Here is a 22618-nt window from a genome sequence, read left to right as displayed (position 1 = left end):
GCACCAGGCAGGCAGGGGAGGGGAGCAAATTCCAGGAGGAGGAGTAAAAGCAAAGGCACTCAGGAGTGAAAGACGTCAGCGACTGACTTTGGAGACCCGCAAGTGCAGCGTAGGGCAGGAGTTAGGGAGAGATAAGAGACGCTCACATGTTGCTATGATGCTGAACAGGTTTCAGCTGAGCTTCCAGACTAAGATGGACTAGGAAGAAAGGCCTGGGGATCTACTTCTGAAAATCAGCCAACGGTCTTATCTACAACCAGCCATGGTGCAAGACTGAGCAGCATTTTGTTCTGTTGTACCTGGGGTCACCATGAATCAGCCAACTAACAATAACAGGTAGGCAGGTTGGCAGGGGCAAGCCATGGAAGGCTTCGTAAACCCTGCTATGGAGCTTGAACTTTGTCCTGTAGGCAACAACAAGGCGCCTTTCAAGGGTCTGGGCTGGAGAACAACATAAAGTTTTGATTTTTGGAACGATGACTCTGGTAGTAGTTAGGGGTCAGCAAAACTGAAGGCAGGAACACCTAGTGCTGCTGTAACAGAAATACCACAAGTGGATGACTTTAACAGAGAGAAATTTATTCTCTCACAGTCCAGTAGGCTAGCAGTTCGAATTCAGGGCACCAGCTCCAGGGGAAGGTTTTCTCTCTGTGTTGGCTCTAGGGGAAGGTCCTTGCCGTCAATCTTCCCCTGGTCTAAGAGCTTCTCAGCTCAGGGACGCCAGGTCGAAGGGAGGCACTCTTTCTTGGTGGTGGGAAGTCCCTGTCTTCTCTGCTCGCTTCACCCTTTTATAGCTCAAAAGAGATTTGACTCAAAAATACAGCCGAATCCTGTAGATTGTATCCTGCCTCATTAACACAACTGCCTCTAATCCTGCCTCATTAACATCACAGAGGATTTACAACACAGAGGATAAATACATCAGATCACTAAATGATGGGCAACCACACAATACTGGGAATCATGGCCTAGCAAAGTTGACACACATTTTTGGGGACACAGTTTAATCCATAACATATGAGTCAGAGCCATAAAGATGAGCCATGTGGGAAATGCAGCAATTTGCCACAAATTGTATCTAGTAGATCCGCAAAGATACCATCTAGGATGACTCTGAGTTTCTGGCTTGGGTGTTTCAGGTGGCATCATTGGGAATACAGAAGGAGCAGGTTTGGGTGGGATAGATTATGAACTCAGTTTTGCATGTGCTGAGCTTGAAATGCCCATGGAAATTTCACATGGGGAGAGCCAGCAAGGACCTGGATATTGGGGTTTGGGGCTTAGGGGAGAAATCCTGGCAGGAAGTGGAAATTTGTGAGTCTTCGATATAAAAACTGACATAAAACCCCGAGAGCGGATTATGCAGAGTGAAAGTGAGGAGAAGGCGAGAGGAGGACCAGTGATGGGGAGGCTGGGGTGGGGAGGGAAAAATCTGTAGCCACCAACTATCCCCTCCTCCCTTTCTCCTTTTGTGCTTCCACGGTTGCCCTTGATAATCTATTAAACCCAGAGCCTAAATCACTGTATTCTGAAAAACTGATTGCTCTTTACTTATGGCCAATAAAAACCTCAAAAACCTGTTGCCGTGAAGTCGATTCCGATTCATAGCGACCCTATAGGACAGAGTAGAACTGCCCCCACAGGGTTTCCAAGGAGTGCCTGATGGATTCCAGCTGCGACTTTTTGGTTAGCAGCCAAGCTGGAGAGCTGAATCTCCATTCAGACACTCTCAGGAGAAGAAGAGAAATATTTATAGTTCATCCTTCCTATGCAATCGAGAAAAAGAAAAACAAAACCTTGGAGTTTGAGTTTTCATGTCAAAATAGGTTGAATGCATCCTGCTACCTCTCTGCTGCGACCAATGTTTAAGAGAAGTAGTCAGAGGGTAGAAATGCCCAGAGGTGGGAGTCTCTTAGGCAAAGCCCCACACTAGGCTGGGTGTGTCAGCCTTGATTGGGTAAGGTGAGGTGGGTAGGCAGGGATCTAAGTTTGGAATAACACTTAACCAAAAGGTCAGCAGTTGGAATCCACCAGCACTCCTTGAAAACCCTATGGGGCAGTTCTACTCTGTCCTGTAGGTTCGCTATGAGTCAGAATTGACTTGACGGCAACAGGTGGTTTTGGTTTTTGGTGTCTTGACAGATGCCTCTCTTTTCACAGGAGGCCAAATATTGCAGCTTTCTAGGCAAAAACAAAGGTCCCTGGGTGGTGCAAACAGTTTGCACTCAGCTGCTAACCTAAAGGTTGGAGGTTCAAAGCCACCCAGCCACACCTCAGGAGAAAGTCCTGGCAATCTGCTTCCATTAAGATTAGCACCATTGAAAACCCTATGTATGGATCTCCAGTTCTCCTCTGTAACACCTGGGGTCACCACGAGTCAGAATCGACTTGACGGCACCTAACAACAATAACAAAGGCAGAATAACAACAGGAGTTGCTACCCCAACATTTTCAAAGTCATCTCCATAAGTGGGTATTTATCTGGAATGCAGCTACTGCAGAGGTAGATGCGATGGAGGCCAGTAGGAGAACCAAGCAAATGTGGCAGCCAATCTGCCTTGAAGCAGAGGATGTATGTTCTACCGACACCTGAGTCAAAAGCCGAGAGAAATCAACAAGTGAGCAAGGTGACTGCAAGATCAGCCAATTCAAGAAGGCAGGGATTATAAGTAGCTGGTACTGCCTTCAAAAAGGGTCCCTCTAAGGCCTTCCTGGGAGAGCTAGGTCATTCATTGCAGGTCCTGGACAAGGAGCCAGAGCTGCAAGACACAAGATTTCACCAACATCATCACCTGCCAGAAGCTGCAGGGAGCACTGGTGGCCAAGTCATGCCACCTGAGGCCACCACTCAAGGCCACAGGACATATTGCTTAGCAAGGCCTGAAAGCCCAGGAAGTCTTGCTGTTGCCCACCTACCTGGAGGAAAGGTCTGCCCCCTGTCTGTCTCTTCCATATGTGTTGAGCCCAGGAAAGCACTCTGTACTACCCAGTCCTCTAAGTGTCCTCTGCCATGGCACCCAAAACAAAAAACAAACCCAGTGCCGTCCAGTCGATTCCAACTCAGAGTGACCCCATGGGACAGAATAGAACTGCTCCATAGGGTTTCCAAGGAGCAGCTGGTGGGTTTGAACTGCTGAGCTTTTGGTTAGCAGCCAAGCGCTGTATCACTGCCCCACTAGGGCACCAGCAACAGAAAATAGGTCAGGGTCTTTGGGTCACCAGTGAACTTCACAAGGAGTGGTAGCAATGGTGTTGGGAGAGTTGAGGAGGCAACACTGTGGGTCTCCACCTCACCCCACCCCCACCCAAGGGAGCTGCTCCTCTGGAATCTGAAAACTCTGAGGGTTCAAGAGGAAACAATGCTTCACAATATCAGAGGTTTGGGTTCCAGTCTCACCTCTGCTACTGATTGCCACATCACTTCTTTCTGGGGCTGTTTCCCAATCTGTAAAATGATGAGGTGACCTTCAATTTCCTTCTAGGTCGATATCTTATTGTTTTAATCAAGACAACTGGTGGTTGCCCAGTGCCAGTCATTTGCCTAGGGGCTCTCGGATCCACCCCCACCCTTCCCCTACTCCGCTTTACATTGCAGAGGCTGGTGCACCTACAAACTGCATTTCCCAGTCTCCCTTGTTACCTGACCTTGAGTGGCTCTGGTGGCAGACTGGAAGGTGGAAAGGGGAGAAGCCTGAGTATTCTCCCCTTCTGTCTGCTTCAGAAGGCTGTGTCTCCTATGTGATTACAGTTCCTGCCAGACAGCTCCCTCACCATCCTGATTACTTTTTAGATTCTTCCATGGCCTTTGTAACAAGTTCCCTGGGTTAAATTCCCTCTGTTGGACCACCTAAAAAAAAAAAAACCCCATTGCCATAGAGTGGATTCCAACCAATAGCATAGTGACCCTATAGGACAGAGTAGAACTGCCCCATCGGGTTTCCAAGGAGTGGCTGGTGGATTTGAACTGTTGACCTTTTGGTTAGCAGCCAAACTCTTAACCACTGCGCCACCAGGGCATCTAGCAAATACCATTTTCCTGCCCAGCCCCTAAGACCACCAGGCTGTGGATTATCCGTAGTCGATTTTCACTCCCCCTACTGTATAGCCCCGATGGCAGGCACTCAGGCATACCGCCTTAATTTGATATCCACAAAGAGAAAGACACCGAAGAGGAGAAGGAGGAGGAAAAGCGAACTGACAGGGAGCACAATCATGGCTAAATCCAAATCTCAGCCCATTTGCCCATACACAGTTGCACAGCTGAACATGGCTGGAGAAAAACACACGCCATGCTGCCTAGTCTCATTTTAAAGTCCTCATCACAAGTCTAAGTGAACTGAAAACCAAACCAATTGTCATGAGGTTGATTCTAACTCATGGCGACGCCGTGTGTTGCAGAGTAGAACTGCACTCTGTAAGGTTTTCAAGGCTGTGAACTTTCAGGAGCAGACCATCAGGCCTTTCTTCTGAGGTGCCTCTAGGTAGGCTCGAATCACCAACCTTTCGGTCAGTAGTTGTGCACTTAGCAATTTGCGCCACCCAGCGGCTCCTCGCAATGGTAAAGTGGGCCCTTAGTTCTGCCCAGTAATGATCCTGCATTTCCCTAGACTGTTCACTCTTCTACTCTCCTAGGCCATGTTCGCACCTGCTCCCCTCTACTCAAACCTTCAATACCTCCTCCCTCAGGGTCACTCTCAGCTGATTACAGGTAGTCCCCAACTTAGGATGTCTTCCAGCTATGAAGAACCACGCTTACAAACATCTGTTTGTTGTTTTTTTTTTTTTACATCCTATGATTAGTAATATGTACTAATACATCATTGCAGTGCGTAACTTGCTGATGTTCTCATTCTCAAATGTTCACTCACAGATGTTGAAAGATCAGATTCATAGAGATACTGATAACAAAAGGCAATAATAATGAAAACCAAAAAAAGAAAGAGGTATTCAACTTAGTCAGAACCGACTTACGATGGAGTCGTTGCAACGGAACCCCCTGGTAAGTTGGGGACTACCTGTACTTGCTTCCTGTTTCGTGGAGAAAGGAGAAGCATTCAGAAGAGCACAAGCTCCCACCACCACATCTCTTCCCTTACCAGCCTCTGCCCGTTTACCTTCTCTTCAGTAACTTGGGGGTGAACTGTCTACATACCAGGCAAAGGACAATCCCTAGACTTATTTCTTGTGCATGAAACCCGATCTTCTTGCCAATTAAGGACCTGGTGCCAACAGTTCTCCATTCTCTCTTCTGCATTATCAATTCCCCCCTTCATTGGATCTATTAGCATATAAACATGCTATTTCTCTCATTTTAAAGATTCTCTCTTCATCCCACTTCCCCCTCCAGCCACTGCCCTACTTCTTTCCTACTCTTTCAGCAAACTCTTCAAGAGAATTGTCATCTTAGTCTGGGTTCCCTACAGAAACAAAACCAGTGAGATATATGTGTATAGACAGAAAGAGATTTACTTCAAGGGATTGGCTGACACAGTTGTGGGGGCTGGCAAGTTAGGCAGCAAGCTAGGGATTTCTGCAGGCTTGTGTCCCAAGATCCGTCATTCAGGCGATGGGATGAGTGCAGAGTAGAGAGAAAGTGAGTTCTGCCCAAGTATTGATTTATAATCTGGAGGCAGGCCACACCCTAAGGAACTTCCCTTTCAACTGATTTACATTATGTCATCTTACATTACATTAAGTTACATTACATTACGGAACAGCAACTAATCTAGTGTTTGGCCAAACCACTGGGAACCACAGCCTAGCCAAGTTGACAGATAAAATTAACAATCCCAGTTCTCTATACTCTTTCTCCTTCTATTCTTTCTTGAGCCCACACCAATCAGGATTTTGGCACCCCCTCCCCACACAACACTGATCCCACACAACACTGAGACTGCTCTTGTCGAGGTCACCAATGACTTCACATGCTCAGTCTCCATCTTACCAGAACTCGCCTCTGGTAACCATCTGGTATTGCTAGCGGCTCTCTCCTCTCGGAAATGCTTTCTTTACTTGACCTCAGGGACACCACACTCCCCTGGTTTTCCTCCTTCCTCTCTGACTGCCACTTCTCAGTCTCCTTTGCTAGTTCCTCCTCTTCTTAACCTCTAAATGTTGGAGCACCCAGGACTCAGTCTGTGGATTCTTTCTCTGGATTGAATTGTGTCGCCTGAAAATATGTTCTAATCCTAACCCATATTCCCATTTAAGAATGGGTTTTCTTCATTATGTTAATGAGGTAGTATTAGTGTAGGGTGTGTCCTTTTTTTTTAAAATTTATTTATTGTGCTTTAGGTGAAAGTTTACAAATCAAGTTTGTCTCTCATACAAAAAGCCATACACACCACGCCGTGCACAAAAAATATGGAACACTTCACGACTTTGCCTGTCATCCTTGCACAGGGCCCATGTGTCTTAGGCTGGGTTCTCTAGAGAAGCAAAACCAGTAATACATATAAATATACAGAGATTTACAAAAAGGAAACAGCTCATGCGATTGCAGGGGTTGGAACATCCCAAGCCCTCGGATCAGGATAGAGTCCTTTCCCAATTCACGGAGCCGCAGAAGCTGGTGAACCCAAGATGAGAAGGCTGGAGAGTGGGGATCCTGCTCACAGGTTGTGGCCATCCAGGAATTCCCAAGGTCAGCAGGCAAGACCACAAAGTTTCTCCTGAGTCACTTAGCTGCAGGGGCTGGTGAACCCAAGATAGGCAGGTCAGGGAGCAGGACTCTTGCTCGCAGGCTGTGAAGATTGGTGAATCCCAGGATGGACAGGTAAGCTGCTAGCTCAAGTCCCAAGAACCAGAAGTCAGACAAAAGACAGCTGCTGGATCCAGAACAATCCAACAACCTTTGCAAGGTGACCAGAAAGGTAGTAGACGGTGGAAGGAGGAGAGATGAAAGCTGACAGGGTGGTGAGCTGCCACAGGTCCCACCCCTGCCGGTACCACTCAGTAGATTCCATCATGGAGGTGATCACATATCCAATTTCAACAGGACAGAGATCACAACATTATATAACTCCCAAAACACTGAGAATCATGGCCCAGCCAAGTTGACACACAATCTTAACCATCACACCATGCTAATCTTCTCTGTATCGTTCCAATTCTAGTAAATGTGCTGCCAAACTGAGCACTAGGATATGTCTTGAATCGAACTCTTTTGAGATCCAAAAGAGCAGATTAAGCAAGCAAGCACAAAAGGATGGGAAGATACATGCCACATGATCGCCAATGAACCTGGGAATAAAAGCTGAAAGAGACAAGGAACTTCCCCCAGAGTGGGCACCCTGAATTTGGACTTCTAGCTTCCTAAATTATGAGAAAACACATTTCTGTGTGGTAAAGCCACCCACTTGTGGTACTTCTGTTATAGGAGCACTAGATAACGAAGACACCCCTCTACACTTCTCCCTGGATGATCTCACCCAATTTCATGGCTTTAAATTTCATCTGTACTTCTGTTGACGCTCACATTCTAACTCCAGTCTGGACCTCTCCTCTGAGCTCTAGACTTGAATACCAACTATCTACCCAACGTCTCCACTAAAATGTCTAACAGGCATCTCAAATGCAATAGATCCAAAACTGAGTTCCTATATTTCCCTTCTCAGTACATGGCAACTCCTTTCTCCCAACTGCTCGGGCCAAAATTCCTGGATTCATCCTTTCTCCTTCAGGGCCTCCAATTGATCCATCAGGAAATCCTGTTACTCTATTTTCAAAATAAATCCAGACACTGTCTGCTACAATCCTGATGCATACCCAAATCATCTCATACCCAGATTATTCCAATGGTCAGCCATCTGGTTTCCCTGTCTCTACCCTTGCTCCCTTTATTCTATTCCCACACAGCCACCAGAGGCAAGTCGTATCACTCCTCTGCTCACCACGAGTAAAAGCCAGAATCAGTACAGTGGCTACAAGTCCCCACAGTCTGGCCCTACCTCTCGGACTTCATCTCCCCCTCACTCATTCTGCTCCAGCTATACTGGCCTCGTTGCCTTCTTCAATACACCAGGCATGCTCCTGCCTCAGGGCCTTTGCATTTGCTACTCCCTCTGACTAGAACGGAGCCCTGGTGACTAGTGGTTAAGAGCTCAGCTGTTAACCAAAAAGTCAGCAGTTCAAATCCACCAGCCACTCCTTGGAAACCCTATGGGGCAGTTCTACTCTGTCCTGTAGGGTCACTATGAGTTGGAATCAATTCAACGGCAATGGGTCTACCTAGAATACTCTTCCCTCAGATATCCTGCATGGATTTTTCCTTCATATTGTTACTCGAAAGTTACCTTCTCAAGCTGGCCATTCCTGATCACTCTATTTAAAATTGCATACTCTCTTTCCCTCCTTATTGTTATCTAATAAACCATATATTTTACTGATTGATGTTTGTTTATTGTCTTTCTTCTCCCACTAAAGTATAAACTCCATGAGGGCAGGGGCTTTATCTGTTCTTTCAATGCTGTATCTCAGAGCCAAGAACAATGCCTGGCACATAGTAGGTGCTCAGCAAGTATGGTTGAATAAATGATTAAAGGAAGCCACAGAATCAAACTGCACTGGATCCTATCCTGCCTCTGAACTTCTTACATGGAAGCCGAAAATGTTCTTACTGTCAGTCAGATTGAGTTGGGGTTTCTACATTCTCATACTTTCAGCAGAGGTCAGCCTAACTCTTTCCTGCCTGTAATCTCATTTAATCTTCACATTGCTGCTGAGAGTTTGCTGTATTCGCTCCATTTTCCTGATGGGAAAAATGAACTCTAGAGAAATTAAGTTACATGTTAGAGGTCACACAGCTAGTAAGTCTCAGAGCCCAGCTTTCTGTCCTTTCTGACTCATGCTAAAGCCCTGAGCTCTTGGCTGCAGCATTCCACACAGACTGGCCCTCCCTAGACATGACACTAGGGCTGAGCTGGAGTCAGGAGCCACGGTAATGGAGGGGCTGGGGATCAGCGGGGGATCTCTGCAAAAGAAAAGCTTATTCCATCAAAACACTTGAGCATCAGAGGCCACAATAATCATTGCATTAACTGGTTTGTTTCGCCTGGTTTCCTAAGTTGTCTTGTTGTTTGTGTGTTTATTGTCCATTTCTCTCCTTAGACTGCTCCCCATTCTATGTATCCCCACAACTAGCATAGTGTTTGGTACATTTTAGGAGTTCAACAAATGGGTGATGAATGAAATGAAATGAAACAATTCTGTTTAATAACCTCAATGCTATCCTATAGACCCAAGGTAACTCACTCCACTTTTCACATCTAACAAGCCCCACAGAGCAATCCCCAGACTGAGAGACCCCTGAGAGGTGCTGAGGGCCACACCAAGATCTCATTCCCTTCTTCTGCTTCCTGGCTAGAGGGCCCTACAATTAATTTATTCAACAAGTCCTGATTATCTGCCTTGTGCCAAGCACTGTCCTCACGATGCTTACAGTCTAGTAAGGGAGACAAACATTAAACAAATAATCACACAAATAAACAGAGAGGAAAAAACTTAAAAAAAAAAAATAGCTCACACAAAGATCCATAAAGGAAGAGCGTTGCTGTTGTGTGCCATCGAGTAGATTCCAACTCATAGCGACCCTATGTGACACAGAAACCTTTCCGTCAGCAACTGAGCTCTGAACCACTGCACCACCAGGGCTCCTTCAAGGAAAAGTAGGGGTCCCTAATGTAGATAGGAGAGTGCCATTGAGGGTCTCCAGATCTGAAGGATGAAGAGTGGTCCTAGGAGAGGAAATATCCCATGAACAGGTCCCAGGTAGGGGATGAATTTGCAGCCTTTGAGAGACTGAAGGGTGGCAGGTGTGTCTGCACTACAGTCGATGGTCCTGTCTCCTCAGTGGTGGCTATGCTTCCTGGGATCTGCCTGCAGTGGGGGAGACCCTCTCTGTTCACAGTTTAACAGCCTTCTGCCAAGGATGGGGGCGGGGCACAGGTCAGCCTGATCTGACTCACTGTCGGAATCCAGCTCTCTCCTGGGTGTCTCCATGTCCAGAAATCCTGAGCCTGGCCACCCAGTTTCCAGAGAATTGTTCACTGCAGGTCGTTCTGCCCTGGAATTGGTGGGATGGCCTGGCAGTGTGCTCTGAACAGGCCAGTGGGGACCAAGGCAGGATCCTAGCAAGGTGGGCTTTGTGTGCCCATGACTGTGGGCTTCACCTGGGAGGGCCAGGGTGAGGCCAGTTCTGCACGGAGGGACGGCAGCCACTGCTCACTGGCGGCCTTCTTCCCTCTTTGCTGCACCCTCGCCCCCACTCCCCAAGGGGCCCAGGCCCAGCAGAGGGGGCCCGGGGTGTGGAGCTGGCCATGGCTGGAAAAAGGAGTTAAGAAGGCAGGTCGGCTGATGGCTGCGGAGACAGAATTGTGTTTATCCAGGAAAAGAGGTCGGACGTAGGCAGCGGAGGCCCCTGCCAGCTCCTCCCAGAAGGACTAGGCTGGAGGAGCAAGCTGGAAAGGAAGCTGCTCCTCTCCGGGTTCTGAACGCTCTGGGCCAGAAGCCAGGACCCAGCGGCGGCCCACAGGTGAGGCCTCCCCTCTGGGCGCCCGAAAGACCGCTCGGAGTCCCGGGCAGACGGTCGCAGCTTCGGTCGGGCTCCCGGGAGTGCGGCGCGCGGATGCGGTGAGCGCGCGGCGGCGGAGCTTCCCCGAGCCCACTCAAGGGATGGCAGAGAATCAATGCTGCCTTTGTGTTCCGCGGTTTCCAGGGGAGAAAAAGAGAGGAGAGTGGGAGGAGCGGCTCAACGGCCCATCCCGCCCTGAAGACTTGGGATGCAGTGGGGCTACGGAACAGGAGTCGGACCGGTCAGGGCTAAGAGGAGGGAAATTCCGTGCCCCCGAGAAGTGCGTCTCCTTGGACCGGCTCCTGGAGCCCTCAGATCAGCAGCCAGTGGTGCAGCGAGTCTGCTTCAGGCCTGGAGCGGCTAGGGAAGACGAGGGAGGGGCCAGCAGGTGGGGCTGGGGCCGAAGGACGGCTCAGTCCGGAGAAGAGCGCGCCCGGGCAGGGGAGGGTGTCCCGAGGGGCTCCAGACAGGGATGGATTAGCCAATAAACGAGGTAGGCACGGGCTTAACTGTGCTTACTTACTAATCCGTAGTGAACAAGTTCACATGGGTTTCACGCACAATTAAGGCCATGCGGACCTTGCTTACTGTAAACCGGTGCAGACTGTGCTTACAGGTTAACCCGCCCCTGGCTCCAGGCCAGATCTTGGAGAAGAGCCCTTGTCTTTGGAATGGGGGCTGTGGGCTGGGCGGGGCGGGGGGGGGTGGTTAAGTCTGCCTAGGGCCTCGGTGTCACTTAAGGAGTCGCGTGTATATGAGCCAGGTTCCCGGTCTGGAACCTTTTGTTAATGCGACTGTTATTCTACTTCTTATAGTAGCCCGGTCTTCTAGTGGCTGTGTTGTGCCCTCTGAGGTGGGTGCGAGCATCTTTAGCACCAATGAGAGAGCTTGTATATTGGGCGTACAAGGCCTGCATCTGACAATGTGACTGTCAGGCTCTGGGCTACCTCCATTTCCTCCACACCGCCCCCGCCCCCCGTCACCCTTTGTCTTTACTGCTCAAATATAGGCCAGTGAGCCCCAGGCCCCCAGGGAAAAAGAAGGCGCTGCAGTGCACAGCGGGTGTACACTCGCAGCATCACCCACCTCCGGCTCCCCTTCTCTCCTCTGCCCAGGTCTCCAACCTGAGACCCTGGATTCCTCTTCGCGGAATCTGGACTTTCATCGCTCCCACCCCACCGCATGTGGCTCTTGGAGAAAGTTGGCTACAGGGTGGGGACCGCCGAGCCTGGGGCCCGGTGGGCACCCTCCAACCTGTTCCCTAAGCGCCGCGCTCCGGGCGCGCCCGCCCGCGCCTGCCCCAACATCCTCACACCCGACCGTATCCCGCAGTTCTTCATCCCCCCTCGGCTCCCAGACCCAGGCTGCACCGAGCCCCCGGCCAGGCGCGACGCGGGCCGGCGAGGCCTCCCCGCGGTCTGCTCGCTGCCGCACTTGGCGGGCCGCGAAGGCTGGGCCTTCCTGCCCGAGAGCCCGCACACGCGCCGGCGCGAGTCCCTGTTCCACTCGCCGTCGCTCGCCCCCGCCGGAGGACTCCCTCCGGCTCAGTGCCGGCTGCACCTTTCCGCCCCGGACCTGCGCCTCTGCCGGGCCACCGACAGCGATACGGCCTCGTCGCCCGACTCATCGCCCTTCGGCTCCCCGCGGCCGGGCCGTGGCCGGCGCCGGCCACCCAGGCCACACTCTCTGTCTCCCGAAGAGGCGAGCTCGGCCGACACGAGCCCGTACGCTGCGCGCCGCGCAGGGCCGCCCATGCCGCCGCTCTTCCACCTCGACTTCCTGTGCTGCCAGCTGCGGCCGACCAAGGACAGCGTGCTGCGCCTCGGGCCCAGCGGAGGCCAGCTGCGCCTCTCGGCCGAGTACCAGGCCGGGCCCAGGCGGCTGCGGCTGCGCCTGGTGAGCGCCGAGGGCCTGCCCCGGCCGCGGCCGGGCCCTGGGAGCGGCGGAGGCGGCTGCTGCGTGGTGTTGATGCTGCGGCCGCGCGTGCGGCCGCGGGGCCAGCGGAGCCGCGTGGTCAAGTGCAGCGCCAACCCTATCTTCAACGAGGACTTCTTCTTCGACGGGCTCGGCCCGCCAGACCTGGCCGCCCGCAGCCTAAAAGCCAAGGTGCTGGACAGGGGCGCTGGGCTCCGCAGGGACACACTGCTAGGGGAGTGCGAGACGCCTCTGATTGCCCTGCTGCCCCCCTTGGGTGGAGGGCTAGGCCCAGGGACATCCCTGGCGCCTGCCCACCTTAGCCTTTAAACTGAGTGACTGTCTTTTCTTCAGGAGGCCTCGGCTGGGCCCGCACTTCATCATTCTTTCCATCTGCCCAGCGTATATTTATTTTTGCTAATAAAATGTCTGTTTGTCTCCAGCTTGGATCTCTCCTGTCTTTGGCACCTTACACGCCCAGATCTGTAACCTGTCCCCTTCCCTCTGCCCTGGCGGTAAAAGGGATGAAAGAAACTCATTCAGATCCTCAGAGTTGGAGCCGACCTTGGGAGTGCTCCGTAAACTTGAATGAGCATCAGAATGACCAGGCATCAGAAATCCTGGGCCCTGGACAAGCTTGTTAAATACACAGAATCCTGGGCTCCATCCCACAGAAATGCTGGTTCAGTAGATCTGGGCTGGGTAGGTCCTAGGGCCACTGCTCAACAAGGCCCCTACCCCTTCAGAGAGCCCTCCAACCACTGAGTCACTCTGGAAAAACTCTGTGACTAAAACCAACGCAAGCCACCTTCCTCTGGGGGCTTCTGGGGCTGCACAGGGGAAATCAGCACAAAAGCATCTCATCACTCCCCCACTCCCCGCATTCATACACATCTGTCCTGCATAGGTCAGGGATGTCATGCTAATGCCTGGTGCCCTCTAGGCTTCCTCCCTCTTGCCTATCCCCTCCACACTTGTGCCACCTTGGGGGCAAGCTTGGGGATAAGCAACAGCCAGAGCAGAGCAGCCGGTCCTGAGATGTGGTGTCACATGTCACAAAAACGAGAACTGGTGGGGGGAGGATCCGGCTGAGTGTGAGAGCTGTTTTCAGGGATTCTGGAAAAGGCTGTCCAGCGAGTAGGAGGAGGGTGCAGAAGATGGATAAATGTAGGTCAGATGGTGTTTACCTCCTACCTGATGTCTCTGACGTCAGCAGTGACCTTCTTTTCTCTCCCTCCACCTTCCCTGGAACTGGTTCCTCTTGGCTCAGGCCAGGCTTGGAGGAGAGAGGGCGGGGAAGCAGGCACTGGGCCAGCCCAGCTTCTCCTCCTTTTCCCTTGGGCCTTTTTCTCTTTTCTCATGGTTCCCTCTGTGGCTACAAACTAAAGCTAAGCCTGCTGGATCCTGATGAAACCTCAACACGTGCAACTCCAACACAGACACAGACACACACGCACACGCACATGCACACACACACACTCCTCCACTCAGATCTAGGCTCAATTCCTTCTCCCTGTCCTGGATTAGGTCCCCACCCAGCCCTTAGCAAGGAAAAGCTTGCTCCACACATCCACCAGGTGGTAGCATTGATCAAACAATAGTAAGTACTAACAGCTACACAGAGATTATCTCCACATCTCCATTCAAGGAGCCCTTCCAACAACCTGTCAAGCCCTTCATTCCTCCTAAGTTGGCAGTTCGAATCCACCAGCTGCTCCTTGGAAACTCTTTGGGACAGTTCTACTCTGTCCTACCGGGTCGCTATGAGTTGGCATTGATTCGAGGGCAACAGGTTGGTTTTTGTTGTTGGTAGTAAATCCCATGAGGTTGTAAGTACTATTGTTATTCAATGTGACATGGGGCATGCAATTATTAAGGGGTAGAACTAGGATTTGAACCCAGAAAGCCTGGTCCCAGTGTCCTTGTGCTTAATCACCTCACTATAATGTCCTCAGAGTCCCTGTGTCGTGCAAAATGTTAACATGCTCAGCTGCTAACCAAGAGGTTGGTGGTTCGAGTCCACCCAGAAGCGCCTCAGAATAAAGACCTGGTGATCTACTTCTGAAAAATTAGCCACGAAAAACCCTGATTTTTAAATATTCTCAACAGCTGAGCTACAGCCTCCTAACCAGGTCGTCCTAAAACAAGAGTTCTCTAATCTTTTCACACTTTGCCTGTTTGGATTCACACATGTGAATCTTGGGAAGCGTACCCACAGGTCTAGGTCTGTCCCTGGTACTGTACTTAAGCCCCCAAATCTTCCCGTAACAACCTCTGGATGCCCTTTGAAAGTGGCTAGAAGGAAACTTAGAGAATGAAATGGAACTTTTATGCATTCCTTCAACAGCACGTAATGAGGGTCTGTGAGGTGCCAGGGAGCCCCTGGGTGGTGAGAATGGTTAAACGTTTGGTGAACACTGGACTACTAACTGAAAGGTTGGTGGTTGAATCCATGCGGAGGTCCCTCAGAAGAAAGGCTTGGCAATCTACTCCCAAAAGATCACCAAACCAAACCCATTGTCACTGGGTCAGTTCTGACTCATAGCGACCCTACAGGACAGAGTGGGACTGCCCCATAGGGTTTCCAAGGGGCTGCTGGGGGATTTGAACTGCCAACCTTTTGGTTAGCAGCCGAGCTGTTAACCACTGTGCCACCAGGGCTTCCCAAAAGATCACGGCGATTGAAATCCCAGTGGAATGTAGGTTTCCTCTGACATACAGGATGTCATCGTGAGTTAGGCTCCAAGGCAACTGGTTTGGTGTTTTGTTTTTTAAGAGGTATTAGACATTGGATACGGCCGTGATCAACATGGACATGGAGATTAGACAAGTTATAAAATAAATAAACAAAATGTAAAGGATCTTATATGGTGATATGTTTTGGAGAAAAAGCAGGAATGCAGAGTGGAAAAGGGTGTTCAGATAAAGAGAAGGGAAGAGTACAGGAAAGGAAAGAGGAAGGGAGACTTATTTTTCAGCCACAATACTTTGTACTAGGTCCTATACTTTACCTTTGTTACCTCAGTTAATCATCACAACTCATAGTGACCCTATAGAACAGAGTAGAACCACCCCATAGGGCTTCCAAGGGGCGGCGGGTGGATTCAAACTGCTGACCTTTTGGTTACCAGCCGAACGCTTAGCCACTGTACCACCAGGGTTCACTCAGTAAGGCAGGTATTATTCCCATTTTACAGAGGAGGAAATTGATCAGAGAGGTGAAATAGCCTCACCCGCAGCTGCAGGGCTATGCTGGGACCAGCCTTGGCTGCAGGGAAGGTGTCTGGCTGTGACTCCACCCCAGACCCCCAGACTACTCATTCCCCACACACCCCAAGTCCAGGGTTGGGTGTGAGGTGGGAATTCAAAATCACTCCGTTCAGGCTCAGATCACTCAGCACTCACAGTCCTTGGGCCTCTGTGATGGGGGCCACAAAGGGATTTCCCAGTGAGCTAAAGCCACAGAAACATGCTCAAATAAGCCCCTAAGAACCCCTCCTGTGGGTAGACTGCCCTAGCCCAAAGCACTTTCACAAACACTTGAATTTGGTCCTCACATGTCAGGACAGTTATTATTGCCCCCTGTTGACTGGTGAACCCTGGTGGTGTGGTGGTTAAGAGCTTGGTTGCTAACCAAAATGACAACAGTTTAAATCCACCAGCTGCTCCTTGGAAACCCTATGGGGGAGTTCTCCTCTATTCAAAAGGGCAACTATGAGTCAGGATGGACTTAACAGCAAGGGGTTTGGTTTGGTTCTTTGATTTACTGGTATGGCAGTTGAGAACTGGAAGACTCAGAGATGTGCCTCAGGGCCCACGACTAATAAGTGACAGGCCACATTCTTACCCAGGCCTTTCTGCTCCAAAAATCAGAGCTCCTGCTTCTCAGCCCTCCTTGCTACCTCTGAGCTACAGGATTATAGATGTTAATTGACAGGTGAGTGGCACAGGCAGGGTCACCATGGAAAGTTCAGGGCCAGGAGCCTGGTCAAACTCCCTCTGTTCCCTCCTCCTCCCATAGAGGCCTTTGTAATAGGAAGAGGGAGGGGGAGGCTGTGGGAACTGGAGGCCATTGATAGAGGCTAGGCTGTCCCCCTTGTTTTTTTTTTTTAATTGAATTTTAAATGAAGGTTTACAGAACTAGTTTCTCATCAAACAGTTAGTACACACACTGTTGTATGGCATAGGTTAACAACCCCACGACATGTCAACACTCTCCGTTCTCAACCCTGGGTTCCCTATTACCAGCTTTCCTGTTCCCTCCTGCCTTCCAGTCTCTGCCCCAGGGCTGGTGCACCCCTTTAGCCTTGTTTTGTTCCATGGGCCTGTTCAATCATTGGCTGAAGGGTGAACCTCAGGAGTGGCCTCATTACTGAGCTGAAAGGGTGTCGGGGGCCATACTCTCAGGGTTTCTCCAGTCTCTGTCAGGCCAGCAAGTCTGGTCTTTCCTTTTGGGTTAGAATTTTGTTCTACATTTTTCTCCAGCTCTGTCCAGGACCCTCTACTATGATCCCTGTCAGAGCAGTCCGTGGTGGTAGCCGGGCACCATCTCATTGTACTGGACTCAGTCTGGTAGAGGCCATGGTAGATGTGGTCCATTAGTCCTTTAGACTAATCTTTCCCTTGTGTTTTTAGTTTTCTTCATTCTTCCTTGCTCCCAAAGGAGTGAGACCAGTGGAGTATCCTAGATGGCCATTGACAGGCTGTTAAGACCCCAGACGCTACTCACCAAAGTAGAATGTAGAACATGTTCTTTTTAAACTCTGTCGTGCCAGTTGAGCTAGATGTTTCCTCAGACCATGGTCCCCACAACCCTCAGCCCAGCCAGTTCTGTCCCTCAGGGAGTTTGGATCTGTCTATGGAGCCTTCTACAGGTTGTGGGGGCTTCCACAGTATTGTGTACTGTCTTACCCTTCACCAAAGTTACCACTTACCTATTGTCTGTTATTTTTCCATCTCCACCCCTCCCCTCCCTCGTAACCATCAAATAGTGTTTCTTTTTGTATGTAAACCTTTTCATGAGTTTTTGCAGTAGTGGTCTCATACAGTATTTGTCCTTTTGTGATTGACTTATTTCACTCCCCATAATGTCCTGTGCTGAGTTCCCTTTGTCTGTGGATTTCTTTTTTGTTTCTTTTGTTTTTGTAGATTTTGTTTTCATTGAGACTTTATGTTTTTCTTCTTTATTTTAATGAGCACGTTTGTTGACTTGGTTTGTGGTTACTTTGAAATTTACCCTTATTTTCCTGGGTTTGAGCCAGTCTATTATTACTTGGTATTGTCTTGCCTTCCTCTCCATTAGAGAGTTCTATACCTATACCATTTATTCCCTCTTTTATTGTTCTGACATTGTTGTCATTTACAGATTAACCGCTCTGGCTCCCTGCTGCAATTCTTTTGGTTTTGGATAGTTCTTGAGAGTTCATTTCCTAGGTTGCTACCTGGCTGGTACAGCCTAGATTCAGGCTGTGGTCTGATGTTGTTTGTTCTCAGACCGAAGGACTCCCTTTAATAATTCTCGTAAGTTTGGTTTTTACATATTCCCTTTATTTCTGCTTTTCTGGAAATGTCCTAATTTTGCCACCATATTGGAGTGAGAGTTTTGCAGGATATATTATTCTTGGTTGGCAATTTTTTTCTTTCAATGTTTTATATATGTCATCCCATTGCCTTCTTGCCTGCATGGTTTCTGCCAAATAATCAGAGTTTAGTCTTATTGTTTCTCCTCTGTATGTGACTTTTTGTTTTTCTTGAGCTGCTCACAGGACTTTTTCTTTGCCTTTGGTTTTAACAAGTGCAATTATGATATGCCTTGGTGTTTTTCTTTTGGAGACTCTCCTATATGGGGTTCATTGAGCTTCTTGGATGGTCAACTTTTCATCATTTATGATATTAGGGAATTTTTCTGTCAGCAATTCTTCAATGATCCTCTCTGTGTTTTCAGTTTCTCTCCCTGTTCTCGAACTCCAATCACTCATAAATTTTTGCTTTTGATTGTATCACACATAATTCTCAGGGTTTCTTCATCTTTTTTCTGATTTTTCCTCAGACAGAGTTGTATTCAAGTGTTTGTCTTCAATTTTGCTGATTCTGTCTTCCATCACTTCAGACCTGCTCCTCAGTTCTTCTATGACACTGTCCATTTCTGAAATCTTGTTGTTTATCTTTTGAATTTCTAATGGTTGTTTTTGTATGATTTCTAGTTGTGAATTTATTTTCACATTTTGTTCCTGTATAACTTTCCTGAATTGTTCTATTTTTTGGTCTGTATTTTCCATGAATTTGTCTGCCTTTTCCAAAAATTTGTCTATTTTTTCCTATTTTTGTCTGCTTTTGCTTCAACTTTTGTATTGCTCTGAATATTAGAGATTGGAATTCCCTATCAGGTAATTCCAGTGCCTTTTCTTCTGCTGGAAAGTCAGCTGGTGTTTTATTTTGGATGCCTACTGGACCCATCCTGTCCTGTTTTTTATATGTTTTGTTATTGTCTGCTGTTTTCAGTATATTCAATAGTTATATTCTTTGTTTCTTGATTGTAGATTTGTTTTGTCCTGCTTTTTTGTTTTATTTGGTTATGTCCGAGCATGTGGGCTGTGTGTTCTTTGTTGTTTGCTCATCTGTAGTCCCAATACTTTTCACCTCCTTGTCCAATGGGCAGGGCCAGTCATTCAGCTATAGTGCAGCAGGGCAGGTCTAGCTGAAGGGGAGAGGCATGAACTAGGGCCAACAGGGTGGGCCAGGAATCAGTGCTGGGCAGGTTCCAGTAGGCCATGCCTGTGCTACTCGTGTGTGATGTTCAGTGCATGGTGCATGTGGGCAGGAAATAGGGGGGAGGTTGTGATGTGTGGAGCTAACAGGAGTGTGGGAAAAAGGAGAGAGAGGAGAGAAAAACAGGAGCCAAAAATCAACAAGAAAACAAAGAAAGAGAGAGAAAAAGAAAAAGTGTGCTAAGGGAGCTTGCCATAGGAGTGGAGAGATAAGAAACAGAAATGGAGGAAAGAAAAAGGGAAAAAGAAAGAAAAAAATAACTAGATAAAAATTTGGAAAAGAAAAGCCCCCAGGAGTCCCAGAGTCCCACTGGTGGGGCTGCTAAGACTGGGGAAGTGGCTCCTAAGCTGCACAGTATAGCCTGGCTAGATGGGGTATAGACATCACACAGCACCAGGTATTCAGGAGACAGGAAAACAAGATAAGTGTAGAGAGATGAGAACTGAGAAAGGAAGACAGAAAGAGAAAAAGAGAGAGAAAAGAAGAAGAAGAAAAAAAGAAAAGCCCCCATGGATCCTGCCTATGTGGCTGTGCAGATTGGGGGAGTGGCTCCTAAGCTGTGCAGTACAGTCTGGCTAGAAGGGGCTCCCAAGCTGCGAAAAGAAGAAAACAAACAAAACAGAAAAAAGCAAAAAAAAAAAAAAAAAGCCCCAGGAGCCCACCAGCATGGTGTCATGGGCCGGTGGAGTGGTTCCCCAGCTGAGCGTGGCTTCACAGCCTTTCAAGAAGAAGCAAAGATGGCACATGGAGCCAGGTGTTCCAGAGAAGGGAGTGGGAGGTGGTAGGAGACACAGAAGAAACCAAAAGAGATGGAAAGAATCAACACCAGCTCAGGAGCCCTGCCAGTGTGGTCAGGGTGAATCCAAGCAGCCTGAGGCCAAAGCAGTTGCCTCCTTGCTTCCCAGCCAAGAGACTCAGCTGGTGGGAAACAGAGGAGGCTGGAGGGGGCCTGGGGTAAGGAGGAGGGTTAGGAAAGCATGTATCACTTGTTACCGGGTGTTCTACCTCCTGCTGGGAACTTCGTGAAGCTGCTTTCCTGTACTCCCTGTCCACTGATCTCCGATGTAGGTGCGGCGAGTCCAAGTGGCACAGGTGCTGCACTTCCCAGCTAGCCAAGCCACCACAGCCACCCAGGAGGCTCAGAGGTAGAGCAGCAGGGAGAGAATGGGGGGTGGGAAAGTATGTATCACTGGTTACTGGGTGCTCTGTCTCCTGCTGGGAGCTCCAAGAAGCTGCTTTCCCATGCTCCCTGTCTGGTGATCCCTGACTGGAGTCCAAGATGGCAGATCCGTGCTGTGTTAGCTGATGGGGTCCTCCGCATGTATTTCTCCTTGCTCTCTGTCCTCTGTCAGTTTCTTATTCCATTCAGTGCTTGGCTGAGCTCTCTATCTCTTCATTTGACACTTTAGGTCGCAGGAATGACGATTGTCTCTGTTTTACTTAGTTTTTCGGGTCTTTGCTGTGGAGGGATGGCATGGTGCTTCTGTGGTGCCACGTTGGCCGGAAGTTCCAGACTGTCCCTTTTTTAACCATTGGGCAGTTGCTACCTTCCAGAGTCACTCCAGTGGATGAAGGTCTTCTAGGCAAGAAGACCCCTAGAATCCAAAGGAAAGGGGTCACTAATCACTGAATCAGGCTTCCCACAAGGGACGACCCTTGATGGGTGGGGCTGGGGCCCTGTGTCTGGCATTACCACATACCTTCCAGCCTCACACCCCCAAGTCCCTCCCTGGAAGGGCAGGCTTGAACTGAGCTTTAAGTGGTTTCTGTGGTTTGGGGGGTAGGGAGGGAGGGAAAGAGAAGTTGGTGACTGCTCCCCAGTTCCAAGCCACCACTACCACACCCCCCTGCCCAGGCTGCCTGCCCCCTGCTTGAGATGACCTGATAAGGCAACTTGGGCACGTGGGGGGTGAAATGATTCTCTGATTCCTATCAGCTTCTTTCTTGCATAAGAATGTAAGAATGTATCTGAGGAGGAAATAACTACTGTTCTGCTTTGAAAGGACTGATTCCTCTGGAAAAAGGGGCTGTGATTACAGCAAGAGGGAGGAAGGTTAGACATCAGGAGAGACTTCCCAAAAGGATGACCAAGGTATCTTCTTGCTCTGGGAGAAAGAACCCCAGCCATCTATGCTTAGGGCAGGGAAGGGATAGAGGAGAATGTCTAGGAAGAATGTGACTCCCAACTCCCAGTCACTTCTTCCCCACCCCACACAGTGGCACTAAATGGCATGCCTGGGAGAGGCAGCCATACCCTCGGTATACAGGGTGGGCAGGGCTGCCTGGCACGGTGCCACAGAGTGCCCATCCCCAGGCACCCTGCACTCTGCCTCCACTCTGTGCCTGTAATGGGGGGGGGCGGGATCCTGTAAGACCCAGAGTCCCAGAGGAAGAGAGGCCTCCAGAGGAGAAGAGACAGGGAGGGAGAAGCTGAAAAGGCACTGAGAACAGAAGAGCCACAGAGACAGACAGGGATTAGCAGGGGGAGACGAGTGGTGGAGGATGGTGAGCAAAAGCAAGGACAAACACTGAGTACAGAGGTGACTGTGTGGCCTCGTCCAGAAGCAAGGGTTCAGGAGGAAGGAGAGCAGAACAACCCTGCACCCCCATCCCTCTGCCTCTTGCTGGCTCTTCCTGTCACCTTTTACGTGCCCCACCATCCCTCACCCTGCAGCCAGAGATGCTGGGTGGGGTGGTGCCACAGAGAGCTTTGCCTCTTCCTCCAAACCTGCCCAAGGAGCAGAGCCCCCACACAGACTGGCATCCCGCTGGGCACAGAGATGTGTACATAGATGGTGGGCCTGGAAAAGAACACGGAGGTCATCAGACACATACCTCACACTCTCAGTACAAGAAGGTCCCCAAAAGGTTCCATCCAGTTCTCTCTCCCTCACTTCCCATCCCCCTGTCAACCACCATCCAACTAAAAAACCAAACTGTTGCCGCCCAGTCGATTCCAACTCATAGCAACCCTATAGGACAGAGTAGAACTGCCCCATTAGGTTTCCAAGGAGCACCTGGCAGATTCAAACTGCTGACCTTTCAGTTAGCAGCCAAGCTCTTAACCACTGCACTACCGGACTTGGAAAGTCCTTCTCCACTTCTAACCTTTGTCCCTCAAGCTGCAGCCACTGGGAAACTCTGGGAGCTACCCAGGAACAGAGGGGCTGATGGTAGCAGAGTGTGAGGTTCCAAGGTGGGGCAGAAGAGGAGGCTGGTGAGATGGGAGGGCAGGAGAGGGAAGAGACAGCTGCCTGCCTCTCCACGCCAGGTGCCACGTGCCCCAGGTTGGGGGGAGTGGGCGAGTCACGAGGCCGTGGTGTGGCTGGCTCCTGCGAGGCTGTTTACCAGCTGGGATCGAGAGCA

General features: G+C 49.8%; 1 protein-coding gene and 1 pseudogene across 1 annotated transcript; one reads left to right on the top strand and one right to left on the bottom strand.

Moving 5' to 3' along the window:
• Nucleotides 1–7080: 7080 nt before the first annotated feature.
• On the bottom strand, nucleotides 7081–7139 carry LOC126074139 (uncharacterized; annotated as a pseudogene).
• A 4189-nt stretch (nucleotides 7140–11328) lies between these two features.
• C2CD4D (C2 calcium dependent domain containing 4D) lies at nucleotides 11329–12926 on the top strand. Its single transcript, XM_049880500.1, has one exon. The coding sequence runs from the start codon at nucleotides 11753–11755 to the stop codon at nucleotides 12812–12814; it is 1062 nt and encodes a 353-aa protein (XP_049736457.1). The 5' UTR covers nucleotides 11329–11752; the 3' UTR covers nucleotides 12815–12926.
• Nucleotides 12927–22618: the final 9692 nt, after the last annotated feature.

This window comes from Elephas maximus, chromosome 3 (genome assembly GCF_024166365.1).
Source record: "Elephas maximus indicus isolate mEleMax1 chromosome 3, mEleMax1 primary haplotype, whole genome shotgun sequence".
In the NCBI taxonomy this organism is placed as follows: Eukaryota; Metazoa; Chordata; class Mammalia; order Proboscidea; family Elephantidae; genus Elephas; species Elephas maximus.
This window is presented reverse-complemented; position numbering and strand designations above follow the sequence as displayed.